This window comes from Pseudopipra pipra, chromosome 11 (assembly GCF_036250125.1).
Source record: "Pseudopipra pipra isolate bDixPip1 chromosome 11, bDixPip1.hap1, whole genome shotgun sequence".
Classification (NCBI taxonomy): domain Eukaryota; kingdom Metazoa; phylum Chordata; class Aves; order Passeriformes; family Pipridae; genus Pseudopipra; species Pseudopipra pipra.
The window spans coordinates 1,509,147-1,526,524 of record NC_087559.1 but is presented as its reverse complement, the minus strand read 5'-3'; the positions used below and the strand labels follow the sequence as shown (position 1 = coordinate 1,526,524).

Here is a 17,378-nt window from a genome sequence, read left to right as displayed (position 1 = left end):
GGGTAATTCTCCTTGTCACCGAGTACAGCTGAGGGTCTGAGCAGCTGCACAGAGCAATTCTGTCCCACCACTTGGCAACAGGAATGATGCCCAAAGGTGGAGCTGTTTTTGTGATCCGTGGAATAGTCTAGTTTCTCATTGCTTTATGTTTTCTCTTTGCATCTTGATGGAAACAGGTTGGAAAGATGGTCCTTTTGGGATGCTGACATATCAAACTGCATAATCTTCACTTTCTGCTAGAAGAAAGGCCAAAGAAAATGCCTTAAACAGTCTCTCTGTTTATTAGAGGAATGTGGTGCAGGGATCTCTAATAACCTGAAGTATGGCTTAGCTGGATTATTGAGCTTTTAGCTTTCCTGAGGTTTCATTTTGTCATTGCTGTGGCTGTGCAATGGCATGTCATGGTTTGCTTTGTGCTTCCTCCAGCAGCATGCCCAGCACTGCTCCCCACTGCCCTGCCCTTGCACTGACCCTGACTCGAGTGTGAATTCAAAAAGGGAGTGTAAATCAGGTTATTTTATCTAGATTTCTAAGATGACATGGCCAGCAAAGCAGTCAGTCGTGTTAAAGGAGAAGTGATGTGTGAGTGCCTGACACTCATGTGCTTCAGGGCTTTTATTCCCCAAAAGTGAGTGCAGAACTTGTCTCACTAGATCATGAACCTTCAGTGAGGGCTCTGTTGCTTTAGGGCTGCAGATGCTGGATGTTAAAGTGTGTCTTGGTGAAACATTGGGGTTTTCTCTTGCATGTCACTCAAGTGACAAACACAGAATGGCACTCGGAGCAGGTTTGCACATACTCTTTAAAAGGAGAAGTGAAATACTTGATGTTTTTATTTCCCTCACAATGGAAGGTGGGTAAGTAGACCTTTGTGCCAGGATTAGTGCCTTTTAATTACGACATGACAAGTTTTATTCTGTTAAAGGCAACATCTATCATTGTGATAATTTTGAAGTGCTTCAATAAAGTGTTGTTGAAAACCATTTTTTTTTGCATATTCATCTGTAGTAGGACAGCTGCTTTTATTAGAAATATATGTGAAGCCTCATTATCTAACTGTGGGAAACATTTGGTGGCTTTAACTGCAGAACTTCATCTTGAGAGAGTGCCCATAAGCCTCCTGCTCTGGGGGGGCAACTTGGAGAGCTCAGTCTGTGAAATTCCCATTTCTGATTATTTTTGCTTTAAGTGCTGGAAGCATTTGTTGGTCTCGTTTGTGTTTCTCTCTGAAAAGACCCACAGGGTTGAAGTTCCTGAGCTATCATTTAACAAACAAAGCAAATATGTGAGTAGAGAAAGATAAAAGTTGTGGTGTGTGAAACTTAAAAGCTTGGTTTTCACAAGAGTCTCAGTGGAGTAAACTGGGAAGTTGCTTGTGTGTATTTACTTGGAGCGTGGACACTTGGCAAGGATGAGGAGTTTTCCTTGATTTTTAGAGTTAATAATGGATGTGAATAACATTTGAAAGATCCATGAATTCCACGGATTGAGGAAAGGAGCTGCAAGAGCAGCTTCATCAGAGGTGCTCCAGCCCCTTCCCTGGACACGCTGCAGCCCCTCAGCGTGTGTCTTGTCTGAGGGCCCAGCCTGGAGGTGCCTCAGCCGAGCCCAGCACAGGGCCCGGGGGCTGTGCCACACCATGGCCGGGACAGCCCCGGGGCCGTCGGCCTCGTGCCCCCTGGGCACGCCTGGGCTCGTGTCCAGCGGCTGCCACGGCACCCACAGGGCCTTCCCAGCCCCCTGCCCCGGCCTGGACCTCCCGGGGGTTCGGGTGACCCCAGGGCAGGACCTGGCACTTGGGCCTGGGACGCTGTGCTTGTCTGGGGACACTTGTTTGGGGATACTTGTCTGGGGCAGCCATGCCGGCCCTGTGCCCCCGTCGCGCCCCCGCCCTGTCCCTGCTCCCAGGCGGAACCACCACCGACCCGGGCCGTGCCACGACAGCCCTGCGCCCGCCCCGCCCCTTTACCGCGCCCGGCACCGCCCTTGACTGACGCGCCTCTCGCCCAATCGCCGGCGGCCCCTCCCACCTCGTCTCTGTCTCCACCAATAGCAGCGCGGCGGGGGCGGGCCTCTCACTGCTCACCGCCCGCGTTTCCCTTCCGCTCTTAAAGGGGCCGCGGCGGCGCTCGGGCGGTGCCGTTGCGCCATGCGCGGGCGGCCATGCGATGGCGGTCGGTGGTGCTGGGGCTGCTGCTGGCGCGGCTCGGGCTGCAGGCGCTGCTGGCGCTGCTCCCCGCGCTGGCCCGCGGGCTGGGCCTGCACCCCCGCCCGCCCTGCCCCGGGCCCGGCCCCGCAGCGCCCGCCCTGCCCGCGGGCCGCGCGGCGCCGCTGTGGGGGCCGGCGCGGGGCGATGAGTACGAGCGGCGCTACAGCCGCGCCTTCCCCCCGCAGCTGCGGGCGCGCCTGCGGGACGCGGCCCGCGGCATGTTCGTGTTCGGCTACGACAGCTACATGGAGCACGCCTTCCCGCGGGACGAGCTCGACCCGCTGCACTGCCGCGGCCGCGGGCCCGACCGCGGGGACCCGTGAGTGACCGGGACGGGGCTGGGGCGCCCACGAATGGCTCCGGGGGTGTCGGGGGGGACGGGGCGCTGGGACAGCCGGTTATCCATAGGAATGCCCCCGAGGGCTGTCGGGGCGGCGGCGGGCTCTTCCCAGCGCTGGGCGATCGGTGGCGGACCTTTAACGGGAACACGGGAAGTTCCATCTCAGCGGGAATCACGGAGTGGTTTGGGTTGGGAGGGACCTTAAAGCCCATCCAGTGCCACCCCCCGCCATGGGCAGGGACACCTTCCACTAGCCCAGGGTGCTCCAAGACCCGTCCAACCTGGCCTTGGACACTCCCAGGGATGGGGCAGCCACAGCTTCTCTGGGCAACCTGTGCCGGGGCCTCCCCACCCTCCCAGCCAAGAACTTCGGGCTAGTATCTAATCTGAGCCTATTCTCTGTCGGTGTGGAGCCATTTCCCGTTGTCCTGGCACTCCAGGCTCTTGTAAAAAGTCCCTCTATATCTTTCTTGTCGGCTCCCTTCAGGTACTGGAATGAAGTTCTCTCCATGGAGGGTGTCAGAGCCCTGGAACAGCTGCCCAGGGAGGGTGTGGAGTCTCCTTCATTGGAGACATCCCAAACCCACCTGGACACATTCCCGTGTCGCCTGCTCCAGGTGACCCTGCCTTGGGAGGGGGGTTGGGCTGGATGATCTCTAGAAGTCCTTTCCTACCCTAATGATTCTGTGATTCTGCTCTTCCAGCTCCAACCTCAACATCAACGATGTGCTGGGGAACTACTCGCTGACACTGATCGACGCGCTGGACACGCTGGCGGTGAGTCCTTGGGCTGGGGGGACTGCCTGGGACACCCCTGGGACCTGCCTGGGCTGTGGGTGCTCCCCAAGGCTTGGCCAAGGGGTGCTGGGTGTGTGGCAGTAAACAGCTGGATTGTGAGCCAGCAGTGTCACACATGGATAATAAAGAGTAGTTGGAGTTGAGTCAGTAGGGATTTCCAAAAGAGACAGAGGAAATTTTGGAGCTCTTCCTCAAGGCTCAGGTGAGAGCTCTTTGGGGATACTGCCATCACTCTGGTGCTCAGAAAAGGTGGATTTGAACTGGGTCAGGTGTGCATTGCTGAGAGATCCGTCAGGAGGAGAGTTTGTCTTGTTCAAGGTGACTGGAAGAGCTCTGGTTGTTTTGCTGGGCAGAGAGGGCCTGAACTCAGTTTTATGTCAGGAGTACCAGTGATGTGGTGTCATGAGGAAGAGCCCCCTCCTTGAACTCCTTATGCATATTTAGAAGACCCCATTAGTTTTCATTAGCCTCATTTTTGCAGCCAGGGCAGGTTTTGGGCCTTTTGGAGTGTCAGGGCTTGCTGATGTGCTGGATCCATGTGGTTTGTGTGTCTCTCCTGTGTTGCAGGGGGTGGCTTTGAGTTATTAAACCCTGCCCATTGCTACTCTGGGATGGCAGCAGTAGTGAGAAGCTCTCAGTTGCTTGAATGTGGCAGTGCTGAGCAGAACTGAAAGCAGAAGTGAGGGAATATTTAACTGAAACAATATTTTGGGATCTGTGCTACGTGGCTGATGGTGTGTGGCTGAACAGTGCCTTCCTGTCCTCAGTCACCAGTGGCCTTTTGGGGCACTGCAAACCTTTTTTTCTCAAATCTAAACCTTATGGTTCCTGGAGTTTTTTGTGTTTCAGAAACTTCTGCATGGGGGAAGCCTGTTTTGCTCCTCATCTACTCAGATCAAACACATGATGCTTTCCCACTGGGAGTGGGTAATGGGGAGAGCTGGCACATGCTTTTGGTCCCTGTACACCCAGCCTTTTCGTGAACTTACCCAAGCAGGGACCTGTGTTTTCTTTCCACGTTCCTGCTTCCTTGAAGCTCAGGCTGAATTTCCATCTGTCTCTGGATGCAGTGGAAATGAATTGCTGTAGAAAACTGGCCCGAGGGAGCTCCTGGATGAGCAGTGCTGGGTCAGAAGCCTGAAAAGTTGGACTCACCTTTGATCAAATAAACATCGAATCAGACTTCATTGTTCTGCAGGTTGTGTTATGTTTTCAGCTGAACTTAAGTCTTAAATGAATAGTTCAGGCAGTTTGAACACTCCTGTGCTAAATCTGACTGTTGGTCTAAGATGTGAACTTGCTATTCTCTTCCCCAACCCTCTTCTGAAGCAACAATTAGACAAAACAGCTTTGTTTTTCTGTTAAAGGTAATGGGAAACTCCTCAGAATTCCAGAAGGCAGTGAAGTTGGTGATTGACACAGTTTCATTTGATAAAGACTCAACAGTCCAAGTTTTTGAGGCAACAATCAGGTACATTGTGCTAAGTTTCAGTTTTAAAACAGTAACAAGGTTAAAGACTTGGTGTGTGTAATTCAAAGTAAAATCAGTGATAAGGATGTCTTTGGTGGACTTCATTCCATAATTATTCATCCAGTAAGTTGTTCCTTAACCTTCTAAGAAAATATTCCATCCTTCCATAATTAATTCTACTGAGTCAGTGTGACCTGAAGCAGTGAGACAGTGGTTGTCTCACCTGTGCTTGGCTTGCAGACTCTGCTTTTTTCTTGTTGCTCTGTAGCAGAGACTCAGATCTGTGCACAGCAAACAACCCTGCCACGGGTTTTCCCTGGTTTTGTTTCCTTTTATGGACTTCTCACTTTCACTTTCGTTTCACATGAAAAAACAGGCCTGTCTGCCTTGGAATTGGGTTTAGGTACTGTCTGATTTTAGATGGTTTCATTTTCTGAGTGTCTTTAACAGTTTTTATTTCTGCTAGGATTTCTTTTTTTCTGAATACTCACTTTATATAGTAACCTTCCTGCCATTTGCAGGACCAGGGAGGTCTTTACTCCTAAATACACTTGGCATATTGTTACAAGGAACTGCTGGCTTAGGTAAATTTTGCAGGACCAGGTTTTGAGATAGTGTGGCTGACAAGCAGCATGAATCTACATGTTTTCACTAGTGGTGGGGGGAAAACCAGATCATTTTCTGTAGTGCCTGTAAGGTGCACAAAGTAAGAATTCTATTTAACATGACACCTGTAAGGGTTTAGCTGAACAACTAGGTTCAGATCAGACTAAAAAAAGTGCATTTTCCTTTTCCCGTAGGGTTTTGGGAAGCCTGCTGTCTGCACATATCATAATTACAGACAGCAAGCAGCCTTTTGGTGATATGACCATCAAGGACTACGACAATGAGCTGCTGCACTTGGCTCATGACCTGGCTGTGAGGCTGCTCCCGGCCTTTGAGAACACCAAAACTGGGATCCCCTACCCTCGGGTAAGTGAGCACACCCCCCTGAGGAAATCAGCTCAGAGGAGTGATTCACCTGTCCAGCAACTGGAATTTGTGCCCCTTTTTGTGCACTTGGGGTATTGAACCTTTTCAGAGTTACTTCAAAGTGATGAGGGGAACCTGCCCTAAGTTTTGGTGACACTGGCGATACTTCAGCTACTCCTTATGTGTAGTAAATGTTTTCTTTAGGCTGATTTTTTCACTCTGTGTTTATTGTTCCCTCTGGGTCAGGAACCATTTGTTTCTGTGCTGTTTGGCTGGAGCATTCCCTGTGTCACACAGCAACAAACAATACTGTCATTAAGAAAGTTAAAAAGAAACACTGTAAAGACAAAGAGTGGAGGAATGTGACTTTATTGGTGACTTGCTACTGAGACAGTTGTGTTACGATAAAACTCATAAATAAATATTTGTCATATGAGCCTTGGAATTTGTAATTTTATTGAATATTGCTCAGTGAATACTCAACACTGTGGTATTCTTGGATGCTGCATCCTCCTGTTTTAAGCAGAGGCAGTTGGCAAGGAGAGGGATGTCAGTTCTACTGGAACAACCCTAAACTGTAAAACTACAATTAGCACTCGCCTGGCTGCTTTTAATTCCTGGGGACAGCAGTACTGCTTTTCCTCCAGACCTGTCAGGCTGTAGAAACATGAATTTTCACTTCTGTTCTAAGTCTGGTAAAGCAGTTGAGGGTGGTGTAACTTCCCTTCAACGTTGTGTTCTGCGGGGAAGTGGAGGAGCATTCAGTGAGGAAGCCCTTGGTTTCAAGAGCACGAACTGAGGGGGAGCAGTGCTTGCACCACCCTTGAAAAACCTGAATGTATAGTGGAAAGGATGAAAAAATGGACTGAAATCTGGAAGAATTAGCAAGTCTAAGTAGGAAGATTAGGATTTCCCATTTTGAGCATGATGTTATAAGGTGGGAAGATGGATTTCAGGAATTCTACAGGAAACCTTTTTGAACAAGCACCAGTATGTTGCCTTCCTATCTCTGTACACATTGCATGCTATATATTATGCAGAAACTAGTGAGAAGGCTTTCTAATAAATCTGAGAGTGCAGATGTGAGCACAGCTGCAGGAGGTCCAGCCTTCTCCCTTCAGCACTCTGTACCTGCCCACAGGTGAACCTGAAGAAGGGGGTTCCTGCAGACAGCCACAACGAGACGTGCACAGCAGGAGCTGGGTCCTTGCTGGTGGAGTTTGGGATCCTCAGCAGGCTGCTTGGTGACTCCACGTTTGAATGGGTGGCCAGGAGAGCTGTCAAGGCCCTCTGGAGCCTCAGGAGCAATAACACTGGACTGTTAGGTAATCCCTGAGGTGATGCTGTATTGACTGGCTCCATGTTTAACCTGCCTCAGTCCCGTGCCATCAGGCTACAGGTTTCTTCTATATCATCAGCTTTGTCCATCTGCTTCCTCTGTAGCTTTTCAGTCATGTTCTCCTTGTGTATTTGTGGTTTGTGTTGATCAAGTGGCACTTTGTGAGAAAGTCTCTGAATGACTCCCTAGGGCACAGGTTTTCAAAGATAAATTTGTAGTGAAACTGAAGGTCCTGATTTGTATCCCCATTCATATAATTTAGATTGGCAGATGACTAAAAGTACTTAAAACATCTGCACTTGTGGATGTTCCTTGGTTGAATCCACTGTAACACTTTATTTGATGTTAATCTTTGATCCTTCCTCCTCGATACTTTCTGAACACGTAATATTTCCAAGTCTTGACTCATGATGATCTTTCTCTGGTGTACTGGGCAACTGCAGGCTAAACTTTTTTGTCTCTTCTGAAAGGAAATGTTGTGAATATCCAAACTGGCCATTGGGTTGGAAAGCAAAGTGGATTGGGAGCAGGGTCAGATTCATTCTATGAGTACCTGCTGAAGTCCTACATCCTCTTTGGAGAAAAGGAAGACTTGGAGATGTTCAACGATGCCTATCGGAACATCCAGAACCACTTAAGGAGAGGGTATGTTATTTCATCTCAGCATCCATTCCTTAAGCAGTGAATACTCCAGCAAGATGTGAGAGACTGGATATAATGCTTTGTGTCATGCCCTAGAAAATCTGTGTTCTCTTTTTTTTCTTTAAAAAGGAAAACCTTATTTCCATGGTAGTCAGAGTGGAAATAAATTTTAGTGCTCTTTTTACTCCTTACTCAGCTGATCTGTGCAGCATTGTGGGTGCAGGGAAGTTAAACTGGTTCCTGTCCCAGTTTTTAAATGTTAGGCTGAGAGAAGGCTGTGGCACTGCAAAGGAGATGTGTTAAATTGGCTGGTTTGGCTCTTTCTCACAGAGATTCTTCAGACAAAACTTTAGGATTTGATATACATACCTTTATGAATTAATTTTTCTGAGGGCATGACTGATGTTTTGATTCTTTTCAAAATTACTTTGAGCCCAGCACTGTAAATCTGTGGCTCCTTTCCCACAGAGCTGTGAAGTGGAACATGCATTGTGTTGTTCTAGAATAGAGAGTATTTACATGTCCTTCCTGTTCCTGGCAGTCGAGAGGCCTGCAATGAAGGTGAGGGTGACCCTCCCCTGTATGTGAATGTGAACATGTACACGGGCCAGCTCATGAACACCTGGATTGACTCTCTGCAAGCCTTTTTTCCTGGGCTGCAGGTAAGCTTCCATCCTGTTCAACACCAGGTAGAGGGATGTCAGAAAGGCTTGTTCTGATCCTGGGCTGGGAGTGAGTCGGAGCAGCTCTGAGCTGAGCTTCCAGCTGTGGGTTTGCATCTGGCTGCTGTGATAAGTGTCAGCTCAGCCTCTGTCAGCATAACAGTGTGGGCAGCCCTGGCCTGTGCTCTGCTAGATTGGAGATACTTTACACTTCTCTCATTTAACCTCAGCATTTGTATTCTGTGCTGTGAGGCTGAGCTCTGCTAAAGCTTTTGCTGCAAAGGAATTAATACATTAGTGCTTTTTTTTGGGGTTGGGGTTTTTCTGTCTCTTATGAGGGGAATGTTTAATTCTGTGCTGCGTTCTCATACAGAGCAGAGAGTGATTTGCTGGCTCGCAGCTTTAACAGGCATGTTTATGGCTCTTGTTGTACCCAGGTGTTGATAGGAGATGTGGAAGATGCTATTTGTCTCCATGCTTTTTATTATGCCATCTGGAAACGTTATGGAGCTCTCCCAGAAAGGTACAACTGGCAACTGCAGGCACCCGACGTTCCCTTCTACCCTCTGAGGCCCGAGCTGGTGGAGTCCACATATCTTCTCTATCAGGTACTTGACTCCTCTGACATTACAAATCACATTTTGGCAAAAATGGTTTTGTTTAGAAGGCACTTTTTCCACCCTTAACCTCCAGCCAGATGAAATTTGGTGCCTCTGGATCCGCCTGTTATGTGGAGGTCTCTGTTCAGGCACCAGGTTGTTGTGCAATGTAGTTGCTGTGCTGTTTGCCTCAAAAATAGCCTTTTCTATAAGACAGGCAAAAATGAGACTAAAGAACTTTTTCAAAAAGCTGCTGGCAGAGTTTTACAAGGCAGAGACTTGTAACTTCTTTATCAAAATTGTGAAAGTAAATGTAATAGCATTCCTTGCAATACTGTCCAGGCACAGTCTCCAGCTGGCAGAAGATGCAGTAAACTACAATAACTGGCTACCAGAAAGTTATCAAAGGGTTTGGATTTACTGCAGGTTTTACTAGGATTTGCACTAGAGCAAATGTGAGAAGCTTGCACAGACTAATCCAAGTCATGTTCCTGTAAAGATAAGTTTGCAGTGATACACGAGACTCTGGTACCACGAGGCCTTTGTTGTAAGTGTTATTTTTACAAGATTTCAAAACTGCTGACTCTAACTCTTGTCTGTCTTCCTTATTTAGGCCACAAAGAACCCGTTTTACCTTCATGTGGGAATGGATATTCTGCAGAGTTTGGAAAAATATACAAAAGCAAAGTCAGTCTTCAATGTTCTTTATCTTCTCTCACTGCTATATATATATATACATTTTATTATACAAATATTATATAGAATCCAGTCTGCCACATGTAGGTAAACCAGAAAACCCAGCCCTCCATGAAAGCCACAACTGATGATTTATTTATTGGGCAACTATTTCTTTCCCATCTGAAAGTGCAATTATGGTCCAGTGGCAACTTTTACATTCAGAATTTTATAAGTGCCTTTGAAAATGTATTATTGATGACCAGTTGCTAAAAACTGGTGAAAATAGTAGCTGGGATTTTTCCCATGGATCCTTCAAGAATATTTCTAACCTCATGGCCCCATGGTATTTAGCAAAACTGGAGGGATGACCTCTAAGGCAGCTTCCATTTCTGAGCTTAGACTCAGAGGGAAGACAGTGATTTATTTTTTTTTTTAATTCATTATTATTAATTTACTCACTTTGTAGACAAACGTGTACTAACTGTTGGACTATTAAAACCTTGCAATTAAGTGGGGTTCACATGATTACAGACCCATCAGAACACCAGAACCAATAATCAGGGAGTGCAAGAGGCTTGTTTCATTTGAACTTCACCCCTGACAGCTGGAGTGGTCTGAAGTAAAGCAATATCTGGGGAGCACTTTGAGACCAGAATAGGTGGGAACTAAACCCATCCTAATGTTAAATCTTGCAGGTGTGGCTATGCCACGTTGCACCACGTGGTAGAGAAGACGAAGGAAGATCGAATGGAGAGCTTTTTTCTCAGTGAAACCTGTAAATATTTGTACCTGGTATGTGTATGTTCTTCATTTCCAGGCTGCTGTGCACCACCATGGCAGAGGGAGGAGGCAGGAGGTTGTTGACTGTTAATTAGAAACAGTTGGGCTCAAGGCAGGGCATCATTAATGAGAAGCTGCTAGGCTCTGGGGAAGGGAGGGGTTTAGCTGTTGGGGGGTATCAGTGTGCTCCTCTAGCTCTGATCTCACCCCAGTCTCTGAGGGTTGGCAGCTGCCCAGGTGTGGTGTCCTGAACCTGGAGAAGCTGCAGGTTGTGTGGGAGGAAGCTGGAAGGAGGGAGCAAAGGGAAGGAAGGTGCTGCTCAGCTCTGAGCCAAATGGCTGCTTGTAGCTGTCCTGCCTCACAGCAGCCTCTGGTTTCTCCCCACTGGGCTTTGGCAGTCACAGGAGGAAGCATTTGGGCTGACATTGCCTGAGCTGTTCTGAATCTCCTTTAGTGCAGAAAACCAAATAAATCTGTGACTGAGCAGGAACAGTGGATGCCAGCCCAGAACTGCCTGCACAGAGCAGCTTAGAAAAATAAGGGCAGTTTAAGTTGCATGAGAAGTTTTTCTTCTGCTCCCCTTTGATTTTTCACTGCTAAAATCATTCCCTTGCATTGAGACTATTTATTTCCATTTGCCCTAACGTTATTTAGCAATAAAACCTATTTTTGTGTGCGTTTTTAACTTGTTTCTGGGATGTGAAGGATGTTGCACACATGCTATACCTGTCTCTCCCATCTCTTGTTTAGTTGTTTGATGAAGAGAATCCAGTGCATAAATCTGGAAATAAGTTTATGTTTACTACTGAGGGGCACATTGTGTCTGTGGATGAACGTTTTCGGAACTCCCTGTGGGAAGACATCCTCCCTGGGGAAGAGGACAGCGCAGAGAAAACCAAACCCAATGAGTTGAAGGCAGCCAACTTCAGCTCCAACGTAAGCAATGCACAGGCTGGTCCTGTTGGGGGGCTGGGGAAGGGTGAGGCAGTAGGAAAAGAGCCATTTGGAAGTGTTGCTGTAGAGCTCTGCAGTGTTTCCTTTATAAATGTTAAATATCTAAGAAACTCCCTTGTGGAAAGCACTTTCAGCAGCTGAGTGAATGGGTTGGGATCATGTGTGTGATTATATTGAAGATGAAACCTGTTCCCTTTGGAATATTTTGCAGCAATTTTTTCTTCTTTGTTAATTTATTTCCAGTTATTTTTCCCTTCCCCTTTTCTTTGCCCTTAAAATTTTCCACTGTTGCTGTTGGGGAGAAAAGCAGAAGGTCGTTTAAATGAAGTTTTTATTTCCTCAGAGTGGTTTTGAGGCCTGTAAAGGTGACCTTTCTTAGCCAGGCCTCAACTGAGCACAGAGCTATGGCCCCAGTGCCAATCACCAGCCAAAACAGGTCTGGTTTTAACTGTAGAATGACAGAATGGTTTGGGATGGAAGGGACCTTAAAGATCTTCCAGTCCAACCCCTTGCCGTGGGCAGGGACACCCTCCACTAGCCCAGGTTACAGAACAATGTTTTTAAATCCCTGCTGGTAGGTTCTGGGAGAGTTCCTTTCCTCCTCCCCCCAGTCCTCCAGAAAAAGAGCATTATTTTAAACATTCACAGTTGTCATAGTGAAGGAGGTCTCAGTTGAACAACAAGCTGTGCTGTGTGTTTGGGAGCTGCAGCCTGCACTGAGGAGACACTTGCTGCTCATTTATGGGGTTTGCGATGGAAGTTTGAGAAGAGTGAGGGGAAGGTGGGACAAAAAGAGCTACAATTTTCTGTACTGGGAGGAAATCTGCTGAGAGGATTGCAGCAGGGGGTAGGCTTGCCTGGTTTTGGATTGGAGTTTTTAAGAATACTCTGGTTTTGTTAACAGTGTAACAGAGTTCCTGACGAGAGGAGGTACCTGCTGCCACTGAAGAGCAACTACATGAGACAGATCGATCAGATGGTGGGACTGATCTGAGGGGCTCTCCAGAGAAACCTTGATCAGGAGGAGTGTGGGATTTATCTGCAGACTTTCCTCCCCCTTCAGCTACTCACCTGCATCCACTGAGTCTCCTGGGTATCCCCTGTGCTTGTTGTCAGTTCTAGACATGAAGGGAGATCGAGTTCAACCTTCTGAACTGTGGTAACCTCACAGGCCACCTGAACAGAGATCTCTTGTTTTAAGACTTCCTATGAAAAATGTTGTTGCAAATGAAGGCTGAATAAGTTTTAAAAGAAAAAGAAAGGAAATTGGCATGTGCCACTTAGCTACCTCTTTGTAGCTGTATTACAAATGTCCCTCTAGAGAAGGGTCTGCTATTTAATTTGAAGTGATCTCGGGGTTGGGGAAGGAATGGGAAAGTGCAATTTCTTACACCAAGTTGAATTATAGAATTATTCTGACTAGCAATACACAACCTTAAGTACTACTCAGGTAGGAGCCCACTGGGTTTTGCTGAAACAAAAATGCTCCATTTAGTCTTGAAAAGATAACTCGTGGTGGTGTAAAAAGCTCTTGGTATAGTCTGATATCCCTCATACAGCTGTGTGGAACTTGCAGTGTTGCAAGAGCCTGTAGCTATAGAAACCAGTGAGAAAACAAATCCAGGTGCCTTTTTGTAAGGGAATGGGGGGAGGGAAGGGGGAAATTGCAGAGCCACTCAGCTTTTCAGGCAGCTGAGCACTCAGCTGAGCAGAAGTTCCCAAAGTTTCCTTGTTTGCCATGTTTTAGTGCCTTTTCAGGAGACTGCTGCTAAGAACTGCTGTAACAGTACATGAAGAACAAACTATTTCACATTCCTGACAGCATTGATGTGTTAGTGCCTTACGTTTTCTTCACTAGCAGGGGAAACTGAGCTTCCTCAGGAAGATGGATACAGTATTTCTAATGAGCTGGTTGCAAGATACAAAGGAACCCAAAGCCACTTAAAAAGAGATGATTTCCCCCCCTTTTTCTTTTTTTTTTATTATAAGATACTGGAAAAATATCATCTGTGAACCTTCAGGAAGGAGGCAGTTAAGGGATTGAGGGATGGCAAAAAACTGAGGCCAAAACAACTTGTTCTGAATATAACAGATTTTTTTCCAGTGGTTCCCCGTTGCTTACATGTTTTTAACTTTTGACTACAGTTGAAGTAGCAGAATGTTACTTTTGGGTTAATTATTTTTTAAATTGAAGCTTAAATACAAGGACAAACTTGGTCTGTATTTTCACCTTCTTACAACAGCATTGGTTTTCATAAACCACGTGTTGCAATTCAAAACATTTCTAATAAATATGAAGTTTGTGCTGGAGAGGTTATTGGAATCTTTTAATATACAGACATATCTCAGGGACTTGGTTGTAGGATCTTCTATTCCATGAGAGTTGAATCTTTCATTCAAGCAAAAAAAATTGAATAATCAAGTCTTCTCAGTCTTATTGTGTTGTTTTAAGGGGTTAAGAGTTGGAGGGGGGAGAGGGAAATATGTTAAATTTTCCCAAAACGTTGCAGTAGAATGGGTTGCCTCGATGTTTGAGCAGCTGGCAATTCCAGCTCCTGGATAATTGAACTTGCAAACATATCACTGGAATGTCTGAGTTGCCTGTTTCAAAGGAACACATGAACTGAAGGTGGTGTGATCCCAAGAGGTGCTGGGGGAGGCTCAGGGTGTTGGTTCCTGCCCTGTGCTCGCTGTGTGTGCTCGGGTCTGTGCAGGGCTAAGGGAGTGCAGAGGATGGATAAAGGGAGGGAAGGACTTCTGCCCGCCCAGGGAGGCAGGAGGCAGAGATGTCTGGGCTCTGGAATCCTCTTCTGGGCCAGGACTTGTAATCCAGCTCTGGAATGAGAAGTGTTGGTAGTGTGGAAGCCCAGCACAGCATCTCACAGCAGCCAGCTAAAATCATGGAGTAGCAGATGCCAGGATGGACATGCCCTGGGTGTGGTGGTGGCATTTTCAGGTCTTGGTTTGTCCCTGACTCCCAGATCAGCTCTGAGTGTCTGTGTTACACCTTCCCATCACCTCTCAGTGTTTTGTGCCTTCTGAAGGACCCAGGGGAGGGGTCCAGCCCAGTGTTATGCACAGAATCTGTTCCAGAGTTTTCCTCAGAGAATTCCACTACTGTGATGAAGTTGCACAACTGTTCTGCCATCGTGTTTTCCCTTGTTTGATTGCCAGAAAGAGTGAAAGGAGGCTGTGGAATGGGAGCAGCACAGGCAGATGTTTCAGCCTTTCAGCCAAATACGATCAGCTTCCCATTAGGAATTGCTTTGGAATTCGTGTTGCCAGGTGATGTGACAGTCATCTTTCAGTAGGAATGGTCTTTATCCTCAAGGAGGCTGGTGCTGACTAAGTGGTAAAAGACTCTGTGTTCCTTCAGGAGCCACTTCTTCCTCTTTGTTTTAAAAATGCTTGGGTCCGTTTTTACTCTGTAGCAGGGCACATGTTATGGACTAAAATGAAAACTTTTGTGTAAGTCAGTGATATCCAAACAAAACTGATAACACTGCTGGAATGACTTGCTGAGACAGGCTTTTGTATTTTGTGGTATCATGTGCAATATCAAGTTTTCCTAATTAAAAGTGCCATGTATGCTTAATTGTTGTTTATCCATGAAGTATTTAATGGAGGAGAGGAGATTTTTGAGAGGACCAAATATGCTTTCATGAAATGTCCTGAATTTTCAAAACTTGGCTTAGATTTTACAAATCTGCATTAAAAAAATAGTGTGTTTGACCACTTTCATGTGTGTTTGTCTTTATAGGGTAGTTCTTGTAAGGCCATCATGGTGCTTGCAGGGGATTCCCCTGTACCTTCTGTGTGCTGGATTTTCATGTGGTTAGATCAAGGAATGGCTCCAACAGGCCTCTTCCTTCTCCCCCCGCCCCCTTCCACTTTCTCTGCATTAGGATTGGAGAGGCAGCTGAGAGCAGGGATTGCTGTGGGATGCACTGAACTCTGGAAGCATCGAGCTGTTGGTACCCGAGGCTGAGTAGGTCCTGACCTGCCTGTGGTTCCTGATGCTGCTTTGTCCAGTCCATGAACAACCTGCTGCAGGTGGGAATTCTGAGAACCTTTGCTGGGCCCTTTCCAGTCGATGGATAAATACCCTGGAACACAGCTTGTTGTGCTTGCAAACAGAACCATGGAAACAGCTGTCTGACATCACTTTACTGCTTTTCTTTGGCTCTTTTTCCCTCCTGCATTTGTTCTCTGTTTGTTTGACTTTATCTCTTGTGTTGTTTCCTGGTTTATAGTCCTAGTCCAAAGGTTCTTGAAGCTGACAGGACTTTTGCTGTGTCTGTCTTGATCAAACTCCGAGTTCCAAGGACAGGTCTGTGGAACGTTGGTGGTCGGATTTTTGCAGTGTTCTTAAAGTTTCTCTGGATTTTTGGAAGGTGAGATTTTTGCCCATCATCTCGTGCTACTTCTGCTGCATTCAGACTTCCAAGTGCCAATTCTGGTACCCTGACTTTGGGGGAAGAACCACAGCTCTCATGTTTTCACAGGGGTTGCACATTTGCAGTGGTGTCACTGCCCTGAGCTACTATTTGCTGTTACTCCTGATCTTTTCTTGCTTCCTTATCTGCTCTCAGAGGGTTGGTTGGTGTGTTCCAGCTCTGAAGTGGGACTGAGTGCTTTGATGACAGCTTCTCCAAGTTTCTCCACGTTTAAAAAATTATCCCAAAAAAAGCCACTCTTGCATTTTTGGTTTTAAAGTCCAAAAGTGTTCCTGAAAACCCTCTTTTTAGGGTATGATGCGTGGGGCTGACCTGGTGTTCCAGCAGAAGAGCCTTGTGGTGGCTCGGGCTGAGGGCTTTGAGTTGGGATCAGTGCTGTAGATCCAATGTCCTTCCACCAGAGACCACTCTTGTGCCACGGTCTGGAGCTTTGCCTGTGGCACAGCAGCAGGAAAACCGCAGCATCTTGAAGGTGGAGCGCTGGGAAATGCAGTTTTACGGCTTTGTGGAGAAAATGCAGTTTTATAATTCCCTGGGGGAGCTACAAAGTGTCACTGCAGGAGTGGGGAAGGCAAAGCTGGGTGTTCCCAGCTGTGCTCCTGCCAGCGTAGAAAAATCACCTCTTCTAATTCCTGGAGATATTTGCCTTCATCTTTGGTCAAAGCTGCTCTTAAAGAGAAATTTTGTTTCACTAATCACCGCTTGTATCACTTACACACATAAAGAGATAGACAAGTGTTCACTAGGAGCTGCTTTTTTCCTCTTCTGCCTCATTTGTCCCCCTTTGTCCCCACATCCCTCACACTGATGATAAAACCATTGGATTGGAGCAATTTTGCTGAAAAACATCTTTTTTTTTTTTACCCCCAAGAGAATGTGATTTCTGTTGCCTTACATTTGGCATGGCCATGGAGTAGGACAGCCTGGGGGAGCTGCTCCACCCTCACCAGCACAACTTGGCATCCCAGGGACGGTTGCTCCCGTTTTCCAGGAGGGGGTGGCAGGGCTGGTTCTAAAACAGTCACTCTGTGGCTTTCTGGACAGTTATTTTTTTATTTAGGTAGTGCTGAGAAGGGAGAAAAGGCACCTGTATGTCCCAGCCTGGAGCTGGGGAAGATGCTCCAACCTCCTGCATAAGTTGGGAACACTCCCAGTGGCACTGGGTGTTGGAGCTGCTGTGGTGACTGGGTGAACTGGGAGAGCTGGGACCAGCCAGGCCAGGCTTAGTGATCAGGTGTGGATTTACTGAGGCGAGGGAAGAGCAATTGGTGTGACTGGGAGAGCTCCAGTGCCCCACTGCCCTGGGGAGAGGGGAGATCACAGGGAGAGCTCCCTTGGCATTTGGGCATCGTGGGCAGCACTCCCTTGGCATTTGCACACTCAAGGCAGGTGCTTTAAAAATGTAAAAAACAGATTAAAAAATTAAAAGGAAAAAAAAAGAGACTATTTTACGTTATTAATACTTTTGAATAATTGA

The 17,378-nt window shown here is 46.9% G+C and overlaps 1 protein-coding gene across 1 annotated transcript; it reads left to right on the top strand.

Moving 5' to 3' along the window:
* The first annotated feature begins 2,148 nt into the window (after positions 1 to 2,148).
* EDEM1 (ER degradation enhancing alpha-mannosidase like protein 1) lies at positions 2,149 to 13,754 on the top strand. Its single transcript, XM_064667108.1, has 12 exons — positions 2,149 to 2,528; positions 3,254 to 3,326; positions 4,715 to 4,818; positions 5,619 to 5,790; positions 6,932 to 7,115; positions 7,600 to 7,774; positions 8,313 to 8,433; positions 8,871 to 9,041; positions 9,646 to 9,719; positions 10,406 to 10,502; positions 11,241 to 11,426; positions 12,349 to 13,754. Exons 1-12 carry the CDS (start codon positions 2,164 to 2,166, stop codon positions 12,436 to 12,438), a joined length of 1,812 nt encoding a protein of 603 aa, XP_064523178.1. The 5' UTR covers positions 2,149 to 2,163; the 3' UTR covers positions 12,439 to 13,754.
* The last annotated feature ends 3,624 nt before the right edge of the window (positions 13,755 to 17,378 follow it).